The following is a 21,152-nucleotide window of genomic DNA, read 5'->3' as shown; positions in this document are numbered from 1 at the left end:
TGGGAAGGGCTACCAGTTTGATACACACTTAAATAAATTGCTGGAAATAGCCAATTTGGTCAATTTACCTTTAATAAATTAATATATATATATATATATATATATATATATATATATATATATATATATATGGGTATTTCTGTCTGTCATTCCGTCCATTTTTTTTCCTTTTACGGAAGGTTTTTTGTAGAGAGTAAATGATGAAAAAAACACTTAATTGAACGGTTTAAAAGAGGAAAAAACGGAAAAAAAATGAAAATTTGATTTTGAAACATAGTTTATCTTCAATTTCGACTCTTTGGATTCAAAATTCAACCGAAAAAAATGAAGAGAAAAACTAGCTAATTTGAAACTTTTTGAAACATTTTTTTATGGAACATCATTAGTAATTTTTCCTGATTAAGATTAATTTTAGAATTTTGATGACATGTTTTAAATAATTTAAAATTCAATCTGCACTTTGTTAGAATATATAACAAATTAGACCAATCTATATTTCTAACAGAGACTAATCATTATTTCTTCTAGATTTTCCAGAACAAATTTTTTTAAATGAATTCAAAAGACTTTGAAATAAGATTTAAATTTGATTCTACAGATTTTCTAGATTTGCCAGAATTTTTTTTTTTACTGTAATCATAAGTTTGAAGAAATATTTCACACGTATTCATTGTCGAAAAAACAGAAGCTAAAATGAAGAATTATATTAAAATGTACATATTTTTCTTTACAATGAAAAAAAAAAAATACTTGAACATTGATTTAAATTGTCAGGAAAGAAGAGGAAGGAATTTAAAAGGTAAAAAGTTATGTGTTTGAAAATCCTAAAATCATTTTTAAGGTTGTATTTTTTTCTCTGAAATTGTCTTTCTGAAAGTTATAAGAAGCAAAGTAAAAAAATGTATGAATTTATTTAAACAAGTGAAGACCAAGTCTTTAAAATATTTTCTTGGATTTTCAAATTCTATTTCAGTTTTGTGTCTCTTAGAATTAAAAATGTCGAGCAAAGCGAGACTAGCTTGCTAGTAAATAAATAAAATTTAAAAAATAGAGGCAGCTCACTGGTAAGTGCTGCTATTTGAGCTATTTTTAGAACAGGCCAGCGGGCGACTCATCTGGTCCTTACGAGCTAAGCGTTAGTGACCCCTGTATTAGCTGCACCGGACTATAAGCCGCAGATATATTTATTTATTTGAATTAGGACAATGCATATTCGTCAACATAGAGCAACAATGTAAATATGTCGGAGTTCGCACAATAGCTAATTTCCATTCGTTGACCAAATGCAGAGGATAATTTCACCATTTATTTGTTGTGTGTGTGTGTGTGTGTGTGTGTGTGTGTGTGTGTGTGTGTGAGTGTGACTATCATTGGAACTTTAACTTAATTTGTTCCATCATTTACCCATTAGCAAGAAAAAATCCATGGATTAACTGCACCTTTTTATAAGCCACAGGGTTCAAAGCTTGGGGGGAAAAAAAGTAGAGGCTTACAGAGTACGATAAACTAATCCTACTTTAATCAATAAATAGTACTTTTTTTCTGACGGAGACATTTTTCTCAGCGGTGCGAGATTTTATTTTTAACCTTCCGGCTTCAAACATAAATTGCAAAAATAGGGGGAAAACAGACTAGAATTAAAATATTTTTCGGGGCCATTGTACAGTAGTAGTAGGTCTTTATTGTCATTGCACAAGTACAACAAAACTTTTTTTTAATAAGATTAGACAAACAAACAGAACAGGAACTATGATGGTTCGCCACAAGGTGCCCCGTAAAAGATGGGGAAGAAGGTAAACGCTGGGGGAGAATAAGTAAAAAAAAATACAATATAAGGGGAAAAAAACCTCCCTAGTAAAGCACATGTACATATTACAACATACATCTCGAGACAGAGGGGAAGGAGTGGGGGCTATAGTGGCAGGCTGCAGCTCTTCAGGCGCTGCCCAGTTGTCCATCACCCCTAAGGGATTCGTGTCAAGGGTGTTGGATAATAATAATAATAATAATAATAATGGATTAGATTTATATAGCGCTTCACAGAGAAGGCAGAACCCATCATTCATTCACACCTAGTAGTGGTGGTAAGCTACTTTTGTAGCCACAGCTGCCTTGGGGTAGACTGACGGAAGCATGGCTGCCAGTTCGTTCATCATTCATTCACCAGTGTGAGCGTCACCGGGGGCAAGAGTGACGTGTCCTGCCCAAGGGCACAACGGCAGCGATTTTGATGGTAAGAGGCGGGGAGCGAACCTGCAACCCTCAAGTTTCTGGCACGGCCGCTCTGCCCACTACGCTATGTTGCCCCAAATGGATGGGAGGGGTGGGGGTATATTATATTAACGTCCATCCATCCATTTTCTACTGCTTGTCCCTTTTTGGGGTCGCGGGGGATGCTGGAGCTTATTTCTACAGTTTAGGGGGATGCTGGAGCCTATCTCAGCATTCGGGCAGAAGGCGGGGTGCACCCTGGACAAGTCGCCACCTCATCAATTGCATTAATACAAATACATTTTATTGGCCTATTGAGACCTATAAAAAAAAACACACACAATAAAAAGATGATTAAAATTGAATAGATAAAAACAATTAATTTGAAAATATATATATATATAATTAAGCAAAAATGTATGCATTTTTATGGAATTTTTTAAGCTTTTTTTTTAATTTAAAAAGAAAAAAATATATATATATATAAAAATATCAAAGTGGGCCCTTTATTGGTTGCTTTTTTCAAGATCCCACCCCCAGTGGAAAAAGCTTGGACACCTGCTTTACATTGTTAAACAGCTTCTTGATACATTATGCATGTTGGTGTTTCAGTGTCAAAGCGTTGTTTAATCCAGGGTTTTTCAACCACTGTGCCGCGGCACACTAGTATGCCGTGGGAGATTATCTAATTTCACCTATTTGGGTTAAAAATATTTTTTGCAAACCAGTAATTATAGACTGCAAAAGATGTGTTGTTGTTGAGTGTCGGGGCTGTCTAGAGCTCGGCAGAGTAACCGTGTAATACTCTTCCGGATCAGTAGGTGGCAGCCAGTAGCTAATTGCTTTGTAGATGTCGGAAACACCGGGAGGTAAAAAGGTGTCTACTGCTTAAACCAATAATAAAAAAAAGGTGAGTGCTGCTAAAAAAAGGAATTGAAGCTTAGGGAAGGCGACGCAGAACAAAACTAAAACTGAATTGGCTGCAAAGTAAACAAAAACAGAATGCTGGACGACAGCAAAGACTTACTGTGGAGAAAATACGGCGTCCACAATGTACATCCGAACGTGACATGACAATCCACAATGTCCCCATAAAGAAGGATAAAAATAACTGAAATATTCTTAAATTGCTAAACCAAATGGGGAATATCGCTCAAAGGAAGACATGAAACTGCTTCAGGAAAATACCAAAATAAGAGCGCCAGACATGAACTAAAAGACTGCACACAGGAAAACAGCAAAAAAGTCAAAATAAGTCAGGGCGTGATGTGACAGGTGGTGACAGTACCATACTTGCCAACCTTGAGACCTCCGATTTCGGGAGGTGGGGGGTGAGGGGAGGCGTGGTTGGGGTGGGGGGCGTGGTTAAGAGGGTAAGAGTATATTTCACCAACTCGAGTATTTCATATACATTTCATATATATAAATATATATATATGTACGAAATACATGACTTTCGGTGAATTCTGGCTATATATATTTATTTTATTATATATATAAATAATAGAAATAGTTGAATTTCAGACGGCACCTATCAAATACACAGTGATAAAAACACGGTTGTTCTACTAACTGTACTGTGCTTGCTGGTTAATAAAAAAAGAAAAACAACACTTACCTTTCACTATTTGAGTAACCTTTGTTTTACCATTTGCCTCCTGGCGAGAGTCACTTGCCGTCAGGTGCGCAACACCACGTAAACCGTTGGCCAATCAAAGAGTCTCCGGGAGGGTCGGCAAGTATGAGTATGACAGTACACCTACTTTGAGACAAGAGCTATAGTGATGCATAGTTGGTTTTGGTTTAAAGTCATACCCAACAATTGCGGGGAATCACTTTTTACTGTCGACTGAGTTTCGTTTTTTTTAATACCTCGGTTGGTAGAGTGGCCGTGCCAGCAATTTGAGGGTTGCAGGTTCAATCCCCGCTTCCGCCATCCTAGTCCCTGCCGTTGTGTCCTTGGGCAAGACACTTTACCCAACTTCTCCCAGTGCCACCCACTCTGGTTTAAATGTAAAAATTAGATATTGGGTTTCACTATGTAAAGCGCTTCGAGTCACTAGAGAAAAAATGCTATATAAATATAATTCACTTCACTTAATGATTTCTGCAGGTGGTGTGCCTCCGCATTTTTTCATCGCCTACCGAGGATGTCGTAGTGGTTTGTGTTGTGGTTTGTGCAGCCCTTTGAGACACTAGTGATTTAGGGCTATATGAATGAACATTGATTGGCTGATTGATCGCAAAAAATCTGCCTCGGCTCCAAAAAGGTTGAATAACCACTGGTTTAATCGTCATAAAAGTTCATTCTGAAATGAATCCGGTCCATCTGTTTCTCTCCGCCGCCAGAGTCAGACTCCGAGCTCTCCCTGAGCGGTTCGAGACGGTGGCCAGCCACTCCTGGGAGGACGAGGACCAGGGCTCCGTCATGTTCGGCTATATATATTTATTTTATTATATATATAGATAATAAAAATAGATTAATTTCAGACGGCACCTATCAAATACACAGTAATAAAAACACGTTTTTTCTACTAACTGTATTGTGCTTGCTGGTTACTAAAAAAAGAAAAACAACACTTACCTTTCACTATTTGAGTAACCTTTGATTTACCATTTGCCTACTGGCGAGAGTCACTTGCCGTCAGGTGCCCAACCCCACGTAAATCGTCGGCCAATCAAAAAGAAACCCCGTAATGCTATAGCCAACATTAACCAGGAGATGGCGACAGACTACATAGAATCACTTTATTACAGACGGCGTCGCCATGGCTGTAACTACCTCGTTCTTCTGCTTCGTCTCCTTGTGTGTGCAGTTTTTTTTTATTAAAATCCGTAGATGTTGTAACATGATTGGGCAGGCAAGCTGTTTATATAACAGGAAAGCGGACGTAAAAACAGGCTGTCCCCACTCAGCTCCGCATGGGCTGAATTTCGGGAGAAAATTTCTTCCGGGAGGTTTTCGGGAGAGGCGCTGAATTTCGTGAGTCTCCCGGAAAATCCGGTAGGGTCGGCAAGTATGGACAGTACACCTACTTTGAGACAAGAGCTATTGTGATGCATAGTTGGTTTTGGTTTAAAGTCATACCCAACAATTGCGGGGAACCACTTTTTACTGTCAACTGAGTTTCGTTTTTTTTAATTATTTCTGCTGGTGGTGTGCCTCCGCATTTTTTCATCGCCTACCGAGGATGTCGTAGCGGTTTGTGTTGTGGTTTGTGCAGCCCTTTGAGACACTAGTGATTTAGGGCTATATAAATGAACATTGATTGACTGATTGATCGCAAAAAATCTGCCTCGGCTCCAAAAAGGTTGAAAAACCACTAGTTTAATCGTCATAAAAGTTCATTCTGAAATGAATCCGGTCCATCTGTTTCTCTCCGCCGCCAGAGTCAGACTCCGAGCTCTCCCTGAGCGGCTTCGAGACGGTGGCCAGTCACTCCTGGGAGGACGAGGACCAGGGCTCCGTCATGTTCGGCGGCAGCCATTGCAGCAGCGGCCGCCCCGACGACGTGTCGCCGGGTGATCGCCATGGCAACACGGAGGAGACTCAACCCAACGGGATCAGCAAGTATAGGTCAGCGGCGCCGCTTTCCCACACGGCTTCCTAAATGAGACGCTTTCATCCCTCCTCACACACACACACACACACACACAGTCTTGTTCGTCTCCTCCCACCAGACGGTTTGTCACTTTTCCCTTCTGCTCCACTAAATTTTTCACAACCAGCACCATCAGGCTGCTCCGCCTCCCGAACTGCTCCTGGAAGCTCTCCTCCTCGTGGCCGCCACTTGATTTTATTTTTTTGTTTTAGCCGCCGATACGTCCGCCCTCAGCTCTTTCCACTTGATGTAGTGAATAATTTAGAGCGAGCGGCCCGAAGAGTTGCACTGAACAGACAGGTGTCTTTGTCAGGGGTCTTGAAATATTGATGCGGTCTCGATGTAATGCAATAATCAGTCAGTGCTCATGATTTGATGTTGACCGCCTCCATCTGGCGGCTTTTAATAAAAGATCCTTGCGTACACATACTTAAAGTTCTGTTGTAAAGTGCTAAAAATGGCTGGCTTTTGGCTGTCAAAGTTTGTTTGAGACGAACCCCAAGATGCGGAGAACGAGGGAGACATTTTGCAGGAAAACGTGATTTAATTCAAAACACTAAGACAAAAACAAACAAAGGGTACAAACAAAAAGCGAGCACGTGGGCGGATAACAAACTCAGTTCAGGTTTTTTTTCAGTTTCAGTTCAGTTTATTTTCAGTCTTAACAAAAATATATTCAATCATGGATCACGATTCAAAAATGAATAACGTGACTGAAACAGGCAGAAGCAAAAAAGCTTATATGCCCAACATAAAATTTTTACATTCAATTAAGTTACCTTTTCTAATAATTTTGTAATACAAAAAGAAATATAGTCATTCAGCATTTACATTTAAGTTGCCCTTTAACAAATAATACAAAAATATATACTTACACACATGCACTTTTTTGTAAATAGATAAAGAAACATACCTTCTAAATACAACATTTAACCAAACAAACATACATTTCTAGTTCACATAACTTTTTAAAATACATTGTGACATGTTCTTTTTGAAATTAAATACTGAGTCACTCATTTCTATTTCTTTACCAACAGAATTCCACAAATTACCACCGACAACAGATAAACATCTATGTTTAACAACTAATCTTGCTTTTGGTAAAATAAACTTAGATTCATCTCTTAGATTGTATTTGCTGGTCTGTAAAGAAGTATTTTTGTATTCCTTCTGGAAGAGTATTCATTTTTGCTTTGAACATTATCTGTGTTATTTTATATTAAACAATATTTTGAAATTTCATAAGTTTTGATTTAACAAATAATGGATGGTTATGGTCATAATATCCTGCTTTGTTTATTAGCTGTACAGCTTTTTTTTTCAGCAAAACAATATCATTAATTATGGTTTTAAAAGTGGTTCCCCAGAGTTCTACACAGTATGTCGTGTATGGAAGTATCAAAGTATAATAAATTGTTAACCAAGAATTATGTTCTATGTAACTAAGAAAGCTAGCATGGGAGCAAGAAAACAAACGGAGCTTAGCATGGGAGCTAGCAAAAACAAAAAGGCCTAGCGTGGAAGATAACAGGAATCGAGCAGGAAACAGAAGTCGTACATGTAATATAAAAACAAACTTGGAAGCAGGTAACAAAAGGCAGTAAGCTAAAAAACGCATTCAAACATAGCTTACCGCAATGCTGCATTGACAAGACAAGATACGACATCGACAAATCAACAATCAAGCACTGACTGGAGGAACAAAGCAGGTAAAATAGGAGTGGGCTGATTGACGCCAGGTGTGGCCAGGTGCCAATCAGCCGCAGCTGAGGGGAAACAAAGCACTCAGGGAGACAAACAGGAAGCGGAATCAAAATAAGAGTGCTGACAAGAACGAAGGACAGGAAATGCTAAACACACAGAGGAGAAACTAAAACACAAACAAACTGTCAATGGCAAGCCTGACATAGGCCTTTTTCATGCAAAACCGTAAATAGTAAACTACATGAGGCAATTCTAGAAGGAATGGTGTGTGAATGCTCCAATGCTGAAGTTGAAGTGAAATGCTGACAGGATGTAGTTTGAATGTTGTAGAGCTGACCCTGAACTGAAATGCTAATTTGATGTAGGACGAATGTAGAAATGTTGAAATCGTTAAAAACGCTGAAATGGTTTGAATGTGGAAGAGTTTGAATTTCCAGGAAAACCGGAATTTGGTTTGGAACTTGGGAAAGGGTTAGTTTGAAAGTCCAGGGTGACGGGAATTTGTTGATTTTAGAATGGTTTGAATAGGTTGAAAAATGTGGGAATTGTGCAACTTGGGAAAATGGCCCATTTATTTCAATGGGAATTTTTTGGAGTTTTTGGGAAAGGCGGTATTTTTGGAAAATGATTTTGAGCATGAATGTCCTGAATGAGCTGAATTGGTTGGTGTTAGAATTGTTAAAGTAAAACAAAAAAGGTGTTATGCCTTTTCTGTCAAAGACAAATTAGTTTTTTATAGTAAAACTGAAATATGCAGTATCTATATAGATAGTACTTTATTGATTCCTTCAGGAGAGTGCCTTTATTTAGCAATTAAAGCCCTCAAAGATCAATAATGCAGGACACCATTGATTTTAATTATTTAATATTTTTGAGTAATCACAGTGAAAATTTAAATAAAATCCTACTAAATATATTTGATATCCGAAAGGTTCCCTACTCATAAAGTGATGCATTTTTATTTTCAATTTTTTACTTTTAACACTTAAATTTCAAGGTCAACTTCCGATATATCCGTCGATTTTAAATTTGAACTATTATTTTTGTTTGTTTTATGCTCTTTTTATATGGCAGCCACACAACATATGCAATATTTTTTCCACTTGAAACATTTTGAAGTGATCATTTTTAAGTAATAATTCATTATAAAATAGATTTTTTTCTGTCCTTTTTTTTTTTTTGGAGCAATGGAAAAAAATAGAAAATAAAGACAAAAGGAACAAAAAAACTGCCTGCATGGGAGCTTTGTGTCAACATTGCCACTTTTTCTCATTAGATTTCACCTCATTGCACTTTTTAAAAATGTTTTTATTTTTTATTTTTGCAATACTATCAATTTTGCAATTTTTGCAGAATGTATGGCAGGCCGGTAAAGGATTAGCTGCGGGCCGCAAGTGGCCCCCGGGCCGCACTTTGGACACCGCTGTACTATATACATATATATAGATATATATTTTTATAGTATATTTGTATATATACATGCAAATTTTGGGGGGGTAAAAACGCTAAAATAATGCAATATTTTTAAAATAGTGCGGTCCAATTATTAATTAAAAAAATATATATATATTTTTAAAAATTTTATTTTAATTATTAGCTATTAATCCTAGTTCTGTTAGCCTAAAAAAAATATTTTGACACAAATGCAACTTTTACTTCAGAATGTCATACATAAGCATTTTTATTTTTTTCTATTTTTGAATGCATATTTATTTTCTCCATTTAAAGTCCCGTGGGGGGGGGTTGAAGTGAAATTTGCCAGCCAGCGCACCAGTCGGAGTTTCATCACTCATCTCTGCAGAGACGTATGCATTAACCTGATCGCTGACCCTACGGCAACACATGTGTTAGGAATGCTCTTCTTGGTGGAGGCCGTGATCTGGAAAAAGCGGGAGACCGCTGGCAGCTTGCAGGTTAAGCAGTGTTTAATGTCCAAAATACAAAGTAGAGTGCAGCCAGGTAAATGCAGAGGAAAAACACCTTGACGCTGTGTGTGAGAAAAGTAGCTGACGGAGAGCCAATAACAAACAAAAGTAGTTTAAGAAAGACGCGATGATGCCACAACAACTGAAATGAGATTTTCTTATTCAAACGGGGATAGCAGGTCCATTCTATGTGTCATACTTGATCATTTCACCATATTGCCATATTTTTGCTGAAAGGATTTAGTAGAGAACATTGAAGATAAAGTTCGCAACTTTTGGTGCTGATAAAAAAGCTTTGCCTGTACAGGAAGTAGCAGACGATGTGTGCGTGACGTCACGGGTTGTGGAGCTCCTCAAATCCTCACATTGTTTACTATCATGGCCACCAGCAGCGAGAGCGATTCGGACCGAGAAGGCGACGATTTCCCCGTTAATTTGAGCGAGGATAAAAGATTTGTGGATGAGGAAAGTAAGAGTGAAGGACTACAAAACAAAACAAACAAAAAAATACTATACAGTGGGAGTGATTCAGATGTTATTAGACAATTTTACCAGGATGATTCGGGAAAATCCCTTATCTGCTTATTGTGTTACTAGTGTTTTAGTGAGATTATATGGTCGTACCCGTACAACCTGAAGGTCGGCCCCACACCTTACTTCAGCACCAGTCGACGGGTGGTGGCAATGCCCATCTCTGCCCTTCGCAAGGGACCCTCTTCGAAACACGATCTTTCGAAATGATCGCTGCATAATACACTGTACTTTGTGTGTGTGGTCCAATCCAACCGTGTTCGCTTGACCGCTCTGTTCCATAGTAAAGCTTCACTGTCATCTTTCGGGAATGTAAACAATGAAACACCGGCTGTGTTTGTGTTGCCGCAATACACCGTTTCCCACCTACAGCTTTCTTCTTTGATGTCTCCATTATTCATTGAACAAATTGCAAAAGATTCACGCGCACGTGTCATCATTCCGAGACGTTTCAGCAGGATATTTCGGCACGAAATTTAAAATTGCAATTTAGTAAACTAACCCGGCCGTATTGGCATGTGTTGCAATGTTAATATTTCATCATTGATATATAAACTATCAGACTGCGTGGTCGGTAGTAGTCGGTTTCAGTAGGCCTTTAAAGAAAAAATTTATTTGGGAATGTCAGACTGAAAAGCATAACGGGCCGCATGTGGCCCCCGGGCCTTAATTTGCCCAGATCTGCATTAGAGTATGGACATTCTGAGCCTTGCCAATACTGCAATACACACTAAATACCGCCGCTCACTGGGTTTTGTTCCGCCACGTCACACTAAGCATGAAAGCCGTGCTCTCGGTGATATGACGCCTGCAGCGATACTAAGACGCTTCATCAAATGAATGCTGTCTTCTTAAAGAGAATTAGTCAACTCGGACCAAGTTTTAATTCCTCTCCGACGGGTACAGGAAAAAAAAAAGAGTATTAACTCACGCCTGTTGTTTTAGGAGCAGCCTGCCTGCGCCGATGTTTTCCAGAAATGACTTCAGTATTTGGAGCATACTGAGAAACTGCATTGGGATGGTGAGGAATGCATCTACGGCCCCCATTTTGGTGAAGGGGTTTTGACTGATAAATAACATTTTGGGTTCTAGGAACTTTCCAAGATCACCATGCCGGTGATCTTTAACGAGCCGCTCAGCTTCCTGCAGCGTCTGACCGAGTACATGGAGCACACCTACCTCATCCACCAGGCCAACGCCACGTCGGACTCCGTTGACAGGATGAAGGTAGACCATGAGTCGAAACATTAAGTGATCAGATTGCTGATATTTGGTGTCACACACAGATTCAAATGTTTACTGTATTTTACAAATTATAAGGCGCACTTAAAATCCCGGTTGTGCTTACCGACCTCGAAGCAATTTTATTTGGTACATGGTGTAATGATAAGTGCGAGCAGTAGATGGCAGTCAAACATAAGAGATATGTGTAGACTGCAATATGTTTGCAATATGACTCAAGTAAACCACACCAGCATTGTATATGTTCCATTGAAAATATTAGAGATGTCCGATAATGGCTTTTTTATCGATATTCCGATATTGTCCAACTCTTAATTACGATTCCGATATTAACCGATACCGATATATACAGTCGTGGAATTAACACATTATTATGCCTAATTTTGTTTTGATGCACCCGCTGGATGCATTAAACAATGTAACAAGGCTTTCCAAAATAAATCAACTCAAGTTATGGGGAAAAAAATGCCAACATGGCACTGCCATATTTATTATTGAAGTCACAAAGTGCATTATTTGTTTCTAACATGCCTCAAAACAGCAGCTTGGAATTTGGGACATGCTCTCCCTGAGAGAGCATGAGGAGGTTGAGGTGGGGGGGTAGCAGGGGGTGTATATTGTAGCGTCCCGGAAGAGTTAGTGCTGCAAGGGTTTCTGGGTATTTGTTCTGTTGTGTTACGATGTTCTCCCGAAATATGTTTGCCATTCTTGTTTGGTGCGGGTTCACAGTGTGGCGCATATTTGTAAAAGTGTTAAAGTTGTTTATAAGGCCACCCTCAGGGTGACCTGTATGGCTGTTGACCAAGTATGCTTGCATTCACTTGTGTGTGTGAAAAGCCGTAGATATTATGTGATTGGGCCGTGCATTTAAGGTTTATTGGCGCTCTGTACTTCTCCCTACGTCCGTGTACCACTCCGTACAGGGGCGTTTTTAAAAAGTCATTTATTTTACTTTTTGAAACCGATACCGATAAATTCCGATATTACATTTTAAAGCATTTATCGACCGAGAATATCGTCAGTCCGATATTTTCGGACATCTCTAGAAAATATACCACATTACACACGGCGCTCAAAAATCTGAATGTTTTAGTCGGACTTTGGTAAGCTATGAAGCCACACCACTTGGTGGATTGTACTGTGCTTCAACATAGGGAGTATAAGGTAAGGCTTAATCATCTGGCGTTTTGTTTCGCAATATTATGCAAAAGCAACTTTTCTTACCTTCTGGTACCTGCTGATCTCTATTTGGGATCTGCATAAGTCCTGAAAAATTGCCCGCGTCCGCTTTTGTAGTCGGTCCCGACATCGTAGTCAATAAGCTTCTTCTTTTTATAATTTTCAAGTCATCCTTGAACAAATCTCGAAATCATATTCTTCCAATAAATAAATATGTGAACGACTCTTGCCGTCGTTGTGTGGGTTGCGTGGACCACTCAGGAAGGACATCGCTTTCGCACAGGTTTGACTCTTTATTTTTCAATAAAGCTGCAGTGTCAGTCGGGTCGCTCTTTCAGCTACTCCTCCGCTGCTCGCTCCGGTCTGCTTCGTCTGTGCTGTTCTCTGTCGCTCTGTGGCTCGCTCTCTGATCTTTCTCGTTTCTCCTGCACTGTTGCGGACACTCCACTTCCTTCTCTCGATCTTTCCTCCTCCTCCTCCCCTTTTATACTCTGCGAGGAGATAGGTAGATTCATCACCGAAAGTGTGTGAGCCACGCAACTGATCTCGATTGCGGCGGCTCCCTGCGCCTCTCCGTTCCGCCGCATTCTCCGCCTCCTTGCCGCCATCTTGAGCAGGGCCATGGCTTGCCCCGCCCAGCCCGCTGATCGAAATTATTAAGCACAACAGCGTTAAGACATTTTATTGGCTGTAAAGAACTCAAAATGGTCAAATGTTGAATTTGTAGCATAGGACCATGTGAATTAAAATATTTTTGATGGGCAGCACGGTGAAAAAGCGGTTAGTGCATGTGCCCCACAATACGAAGGTCCTGGGCAGTCCTGGGTTCAATCCCGGGCTCGGGATCTTTCTGTGTGGAGTTTGCATGTTCTCCCCGTGACTGCGTGGGTTCCCTCCGGGTACTCCGGCTTCCTCCCACCTCCAAAGACATGCACCTGGGGATAGGCCCCTCCCACCTCCAAAGACATGCACCTGGGGATAGGTTGATTGGCAACACTAAAATTGGCCTTAGTGTGTGAATGCGAGTGTGAATGTTGTCTGTCTATCTGTGTTGGCCCTGTGATGAGGCGGCGACTTGTCCAGGGTGTACACCGCCTTCCGCCCGAATGCAGCCGAGATAGGCACCAGCGGATGGATGGATCACTTTTAAGCGGTTTCCCTTTGATTGGGCTCACCTGGAAGACTATTTATCACAGGTGCCTGAGATTGATGTCAATGATCTACAGAGCCTTGAGACAAAATACCATCCATGAGTTTAATGGAAAAACAAAACCAAAAAAAAGTTTTTTGACTCTTTAATCCAATTTGCATAATAATTTGGAACACAGTGTACATTCCTTAATTGTTTCCAAACGGCACCTGCCAGGCTGTCACGGCTTGTCACACCGATTTGTTGGCATGTTCCCGTGTTTGAGGATTTAGCTCCAGTCCAGTGCTCTTATTCTGGTTTCTCTTCCCGTTTTAGTTTGTCCTTCTTGAAGTGAATTGATTCTTGCCTCGAAGCACTGTTAGGGCCACCTGAGTTGAGTTAGTAATCATCAACCTCTCATTTTAGTCAGCGCAGGAGAATTGACCGCAGTTGCACGCTGTTTACACGCCTCACCGTATTTGTAGTGTTGTTTCGAGTTTCTTTATAGTATTTGTTTCCGTTCATAACCATACTAGGGTTCTGTTTTTAGTGTACTTTTTTACCTGCAAGGTGCAGTCGTGCATTCCATTTGTATCACGACAACTCCCGCTGACATGCGGCAGTAAAACGGCTGACCAAACAAAACAGAGGCATCGTCAAAAACTCCTTGTTGGCGTTTTAATGAATTGTTTAAACTGAAACAATTAAGAGAATGCATGTGTAAATTGGTAATACTAACATATACGCTAATTCGTAAACGTGTTAGCATATTAGCTAATGCTAACGACGCAGGCTTTGTTACATTACGATGAGTACAAATATGGCTCAAAACACTCCCACAGACATCACACCTGGGACGTTTTAGTAAGTAAAAATGGTTGTATTGTAAAACTTGCACACGTTGCTTGGAGTGATGAATAAAGAATCCATATGAGTAGAAATGCGATGGACGCTATATAAATGGGTTGTACTTGTATAGCGCTTTTCTAGGTACTTCTTTTTTTTTTTTTTACTAAACAAAACTAGTTTTCTTTTAAGTAATATCAGAACTTTTATTTTGTGAAGGAATGTAGTTAATCATAGAACTGGCCTCCGTCATTAAAGGCCTACTGAAACCCACTACTACGCAGTTTGATAGTTTATATATCAATGATAAAATATTAACATTGCAACACGGTTTGGTTTACTAAATTGCAATTTTAAATTTCGCACGGAAGTATCACGCTAAAACGTCGCTAGTATGATGACACGTGCGCGTGATGTCACGCATTGTAGAGGACATTCTGGTCCGGCACCGTTCGCAGCTATAAGTCGTCTCTTTTCATCGCATAATTCCACAGTATTCTGGACATCTGTGTTGCTGAATCTTTTGCAATTTGTTCAATGAATAATGGAGACGTCAAAGAAGAAAGATGTAGGTGGGAAGCGGTGATTTGCGGCCGCCTTTAGCAACACAAACACAGCCGGTGTTTCCTTGTTTACATTCCCGAAAGATGACAGTGAAGCTTTACTATGGAACAGAGCGGTCAAGCGAACATGGTTCCCTACCACATGTCAACCGGCAGGTTTCGGTGAGAAAATGGTGGTAATAAGTTGGCTCTTACTGTAGACGTGAGCGGAGAGCTTGTGTAGTTCCTCCTGCACCTGTCAAAGAGCCAGCTGCGGACTCTCTTGCCCCGTCCCACCAGCCGCCCCCGACCGTCGGATGTTTCCACCGTGGAGGAGGGGGGAAAAAAAAAATCTCAGCCCGGCCCCACCGGCTGCCTTCGCCTCGTCGAGAAACGTGGCTTCCCTCAGAGACACCGGCGGTCACCACACCTGTGGCCAAACCCCTCCGACTTTCAGGTTGTACAGGTACGACCATATGATCTCACTAAAACACTAGTAACACAATAAGCAGATAAGGGATTTTCCCGAATTATCCTAGAAAATGTGTCTAATAACATCTGAATCACTCTGACGTCTACTTTTTTCTTTTTTTTTTGCTAGTCTTTCACTCTCACTTTCCTCATCCACAAATCTTTCATCCTCGCTCAAATTATTGGGGAAATTGCCGTTTTCTCGGTCCGAATCGCTCTCGTTGCTGGTGGCCATGATCGGAAACAACACGTGACGTTACGCGCACATCGTCTGCTACTTCCGGTACAGGCAAGGCTTTTTTATCAGCACCAAAAGTTGCGAATTTTATCGTCGATGTTCTCTACTAAATCCTTTCAGCAAAAATATGCAATATCGCGAAATGATCAAGTATGACACATAGAATGGACCTGCTATCCCCGTTTGAATAAGAAAATCTCATTTCAGTAGGCCTTTAAAATGGTAAATGGGTTATACTTGTATAGCGCTTTTCTACCTTCAAGGTACTCAAAGCGCTAAACAAGAATTTTTTTTTTTAATTGCATTGGAAATATTTATTTCGTACATGTTAAAAAAAGAAACGCAAAACAAAACAACAACAATGATTAAGAAAAAATAAATAAAATAAATTACAATGACTTTTCATCAATGTTTACAGTTACATGTAGAGATGTCTCATAATATTGGACTACCGATATTATCGGCCGATAAATGCTTTAAAATGTAATATCGGAAATTATCAGTTTCAAATAGTAAAATTTATGACTAGAACGCCGCTGTACGGGGTGGTACACGGACGTAGGGAGACGTACAGAGCCGACAAACCTTTAAGGCACCGTCTTGGCATGCCGGTCCAATCACATAATATTTACGGCCTTTCACACACCCAAGTAAATGCAAGCATACTTGGTCAACAGCCATACAGGTCACACTGAGGGTGGTCGTACAAACAACTTTAACACTGTTACAAATATGCGCCACACTGTGAATCCACACCAAACAAGAATGACAAACACATTTGCGGGAGAACATCCGCACCGTAACACAACATAAACACAACTGAACAAAAACCCAGAACCCCTTGCAGCACTAACTCTTCCGGGATGCTCTTTGAACTATTGCACAAAATATGAATACATAACTTTGAGTATAGAACTATAAAACCACAGAAATCCATTGGAACTATAGGCAAGTATATCTAGTCTTGTAAATCTCTACTTTTTTTTTTTTCCCATAGAAGAAACTGCGCAGTTTGACGGGTGCGATAGCCAATCAGATCACAAGTTGCCTTAGGTCAGGGGTGTCCAAACTTTTTCCACTGAGGGCCGCACACTGAAAAATCAAAGCAAGCGGGGGCCGTTTTGACATATTTTTATTTTAAAAACCATTACAATATATGTGTAAAAATATAAATTTAGGCCTCCACTCAGGCTTGAGCCCAGGGACCCAAATGGATTTTGGTCCAAAAAACATTAAAAATGTGTAATTTTGTATTATTGTTATTCAAGGTTTAAATCTCTAGATCAACATTAGGTCTATCTGTCAATATAACTTTTTTAAAGATTTAAGTTGTAGGCCCTTTTTGTCAAAGAAAACCCTGTTTTGTTATGGAAAAAAAACAGAAAATATGCAATACTTTCCCCCAATATAATTTTAAAGTGGAATATTTGAAATTATAGAATAATTAGAGCCTTAAAAATGTCAACACATTACACCATTGATTTCAAATTCTTGTTATTTTTTTAAATAAAATATCGCACTAAAATTATTGGGGATCCAAAAATAAAAAACTTTTTTTTACTGTTTACTTTAAACAAAATCGTCTTGAGATCAACTTCAGATCCATCTGTCAATTATAACTTTTATTGATGTTTGTTTTTTGTTTGTTCTTATTAGGCTCTTCTTTAGGAAAAAATAACAACTTTGTTTTTTATATGGCAAACACAAAATATGCAACATTTTCCCCAAAAATATCTCCAAGTGGAATATTTAATGTGACATTGATTTTGATTAATTATTTTTTTTAAGAAAATAGCAGCCTGCATAGCAGCTTTGTGTTATTAGAGTAAACATTGCAACATTTCCTTGTCACATTTACTCTTTTATACCACTTTTTCTGTTTTTTATTTTTTCAATCGTATTTTTAGATTGTGCTTATGGCCGTTAAAAAGTTACCCGCGGGCCGCAAATGGCCCCCGGGCCGCACTTTGGACACCCCTGCCTTAGGTTGAAAGTGACTGTCACTCCCGAGTATCCAATCAGAAGTTGAGATTTACGAAAGCAGAAAGTGGCATACCCGGCCAGCGGAGAAATCAGCGGCACTCACTTTTTAAACCAACAGATAAGCAGAGCAAAACATTGATTAGGTGGCAGATGTATATTTGTGAATTAAGTGTAAATTATATTTATATAGCGCTTTTTCTCTAGTGAATCAAAGCGCTTTACATAGTGAAACCCAATATCTAAGTTACATTTAAACCAGTGTGGGTGGCACTGGGAGCAGGTGGGTAAAGTGTCTTGCCCAAGGACACAATGGCAGTGACTAGAATGGCGGAAGCGGCGATCGAACCTGCAACCCTGAAGTTGCTGGCACGGCCGCTCTACCAACCGAGCTATACCGCCCCACATTTGCAAGGGAATTTTCAAGAAGGATATTTAAAGAGAAACTATATCTTGTGAAACTAAATCGGCCGACCCCGCAAACGTGTTAAGCTGTCCTGGCGGTGAAATGCTTTGCGAGCGGTACCAATTGCTTATACAATGTCCGATACGGGTTTATTGATTTTTAAATGCGCCGAAAAATAGCCCACTAGTAAAAAAATGTAGGTGATTCCATGCCCAGTGGTGCGTAAATGTGTTTCTGTATAGTATTTTTCATGCGGTGGTCATGTGGCGACATAAATTATTGTATCTTGAGAGTTTTTTATTGAAGTAGGATATAACTGAAGGCCGAGGTGGGAAACGCACAACCCGCCATTTGTAACATTTTAATACACACATATTAATTTTTGGGTTTTATTATTTTTTTGTTTGCCTCACTTGCTTACATTGACCACGCGTTCCGATCCCTAGTCAAGATGCCAACTCGTACCTGGAAACCCGCTGTTTTTATGCTTAATTTATTCCATCCATCCATTCATTTTCTACCGCTTATTATCACATTTTGTTATTTATTATATTACAGTGCGTGGCGGCGTTTGCTGTGTCCGCCGTGGCGTCCCAGTGGGAGAGGACGGGCAAACCCTTCAACCCACTGCTGGGAGAGACCTACGAACTGGTCAGGTAAGAACTGGGATCAATTCTGGCATCAATCCCTGCATCTCATCCCTGCTACCACCCATTAATCCAGGGAGGACCTGGGCTTCCGGATCCTGTCGGAGCAAGTTAGCCACCATCCTCCTGTCAGCGCCTTTCACGCCGAGGGCCTCCAGCAGGACTTTGTGTTCCATGGGTCCATCTACCCGAAACTCAAGTTCTGGGGCAAGAGCGTGGAGGCGGAGCCTAAAGGAGTCATCACGCTGGAGCTACCCAAGTAAGGACGTTATTACCACCATGCTCGACAGTAGGAGTGGTGTTCCTGGGATTCCAAACATATTGCTGGGTATTGTGGCCTAACAGCTCAATGTTTGTTTCATCTGGCATCACATGGATACAGATAAGACTTTCTAGAGCAGGGGTGTCCAAACTTTTTCCACAGAGGGCCGCACACGGAAAAATTTAAGCATGCGAGGGCCACTTTGATATTTTTCATTTTCAAACCATAACAAAATATATGATTTTTTTTTTTATCCTTAGGGCTCCTGGGGAGCATAGAGGGTCTCAGTCACTAAAATGTTAAAAATAAGTCAAATTATTATTATTATATTTTATTTCATGCTTACAGTAAATCTGTATATCAACTTGAGGTTGATATAAAGTAAAACAAATAAGGTTTTATGCCTTTTCTGTCAAAGACAACTTTGTTTTTTATAGTAAAACTTAAATATGCAGTATTTATATAGATAGTTAGTACTTTATTGATTCCTTCAGGAGAGTGCCTTTATTTAGCAATTAAAGCCCTCAGAGATCAATAATGCAGGACACCATCCATCCATCCATCCATCATCTTCCGCTTATCCGAGGTCGGGTCGCGGGGGCAACAGCCTAAGCAGGGAAACCCAGACTTCCCTCTCCCCAGCCACTTCGTCTAGCTCTTCCCGGGGGATCCCGAGGCGTTCCCAGGCCAGCCGGGAGACATAGTCTTCCCAACGTGTCCTGGGTCTTCCCCGTGGCCTCCTACCGGTTGGACGTGCCCTAAACACCTCCCTAGGGAGGCGTTCGGGTGGCATCCTGACCAGATGCCCGAACCACCTCATCTGGCTCCCCTCGATGTGGAGGAGCAGCGGCTTTACTTTGAGTTCCTCCCAGATGGCAGAGCTTCTCACCCTATCTCTAAGGGAGAGCCCCGCCACACGGCGGAGGAAACTCATTTCGGCCGCTTGTACCCGTGATCTTATCCTTTCGGTCATGACCCAAAGCTCATGACCATAGGTGAGGATGGGAACGTAGATCGACCGGTAAATTGAGAGCTTTGCCTTCCGGCTCAGCTCCTTCTTCACCACAACGGATCGGTACAACGTCCGCATTACTGAAGACGCCGCACCGATCCGCCTGTCGATCTCACGATCCACTCTTCCCTCACTCGTGAACAAGACTCCTAGGTACTTGAACTCCTCCACTTGGGGCAGGGTCTCCTCCCCAACCCGGAGATGGCACTCCACCCTTTTCCGGGCGAGAACCATGGACTCGGACTTGGAGGTGCTGATTCTCATTCTGGTCGCTTCACAGTCGGCTGCGAACCGATCCAGCGAGAGCTGAAGATCCCGGTCAGATGAAGCCATCAGGACCACATCATCTGCAAAAAGCAGAGACCTAATCCTGCGGCTACCAAACCGGAACCCCTCAACGCCTTGACTGCGCCTAGAAATTCTGTCCATAAAAGTTATGAACAGAATCGGTGACAAAGGACAGCCTTGGCGGAGTCCAACCCTCACTGGAAATGTGTTCGACTTACTGCCGGCAATGCGAACCAAGCTCTGGCACTGATCGTACAGGGAACGGACCGCCACAATAAGACAGTCCGATACCCCATACTCTCTGAGCACTCCCCACAGGAGTTCCCGAGGGACACGGTCGAATGCCTTCTCCAAGTCCACAAAGCACATATAGACTGGTTGGGCAAACTCCCATGCACCCTCAAGAACCCTGCCGAGAGTATAGAGCTGGTCCACAGTTCCACGACCAGGACGAAAACCACACTGTTCCTCCTGAATCCGAGGTTCGACTATCCGACGTAGCCTCCTCTCCAGTACACCTGAATAAACCTTACCGGGAAGGCTGAGGAGTGTGATCCCACGATAGTTGGAACACACCCTCCGGTCCCCCTTCTTAAAGAGAGGAACCACCACCCCGGTCTGCCAATCCAGAGGTACCGCCCCCGATGTCCACGCGATGATGCAAAGTCTTGTCAACCAAGACAGCCCCACAGCATCCAGAGCCTTAAGGAACTCCGGGCGGATCTCATCCACCCCTGGGGCCTTGCCACCGAGGAGCTTTTTAACTACCTCAGCGACCTCAGCCCCAGAAATAGGAGAGTCCACCACAGATTCCCCAGGCACTGCTTCCTCATAGGAAGACGTGTTGGTGGGATTGAGGAGGTCTTCGAAGTATTCCTTCCACCTATCCACAACATCTGCAGTCGAGGTCAGCAGAACACCATCCGCACCATAC

The 21,152-nt window shown here is 41.1% G+C and overlaps 1 protein-coding gene across 3 annotated transcripts in view; it reads left to right on the top strand.

Annotated features, from left to right (window-relative positions):
• Positions 1–21,152, top strand: part of osbpl1a (oxysterol binding protein-like 1A) — a 255,624-nt gene that overhangs the window by 189,892 nt on the left and 44,580 nt on the right. For all 3 annotated transcript variants that reach the window (XM_061888874.1, XM_061888875.1, XM_061888876.1), the window contains 5 exons: positions 5,602–5,788; positions 10,922–10,997; positions 11,069–11,203; positions 18,568–18,665; positions 18,733–18,915. In XM_061888874.1, the coding sequence (XP_061744858.1) occupies positions 5,602–5,788; positions 10,922–10,997; positions 11,069–11,203; positions 18,568–18,665; positions 18,733–18,915 (679 nt within the window). The remainder of the gene's footprint in view (positions 1–5,601; positions 5,789–10,921; positions 10,998–11,068; positions 11,204–18,567; positions 18,666–18,732; positions 18,916–21,152) is intronic.

This window comes from Nerophis ophidion, linkage group LG26, assembly GCF_033978795.1.
Source record: "Nerophis ophidion isolate RoL-2023_Sa linkage group LG26, RoL_Noph_v1.0, whole genome shotgun sequence".
Classification (NCBI taxonomy): Eukaryota; Metazoa; Chordata; class Actinopteri; order Syngnathiformes; family Syngnathidae; genus Nerophis; species Nerophis ophidion.
The sequence above is the reverse complement of the archived record's forward strand: the minus strand, read 5'-3'. Positions and strand labels throughout refer to the sequence as shown.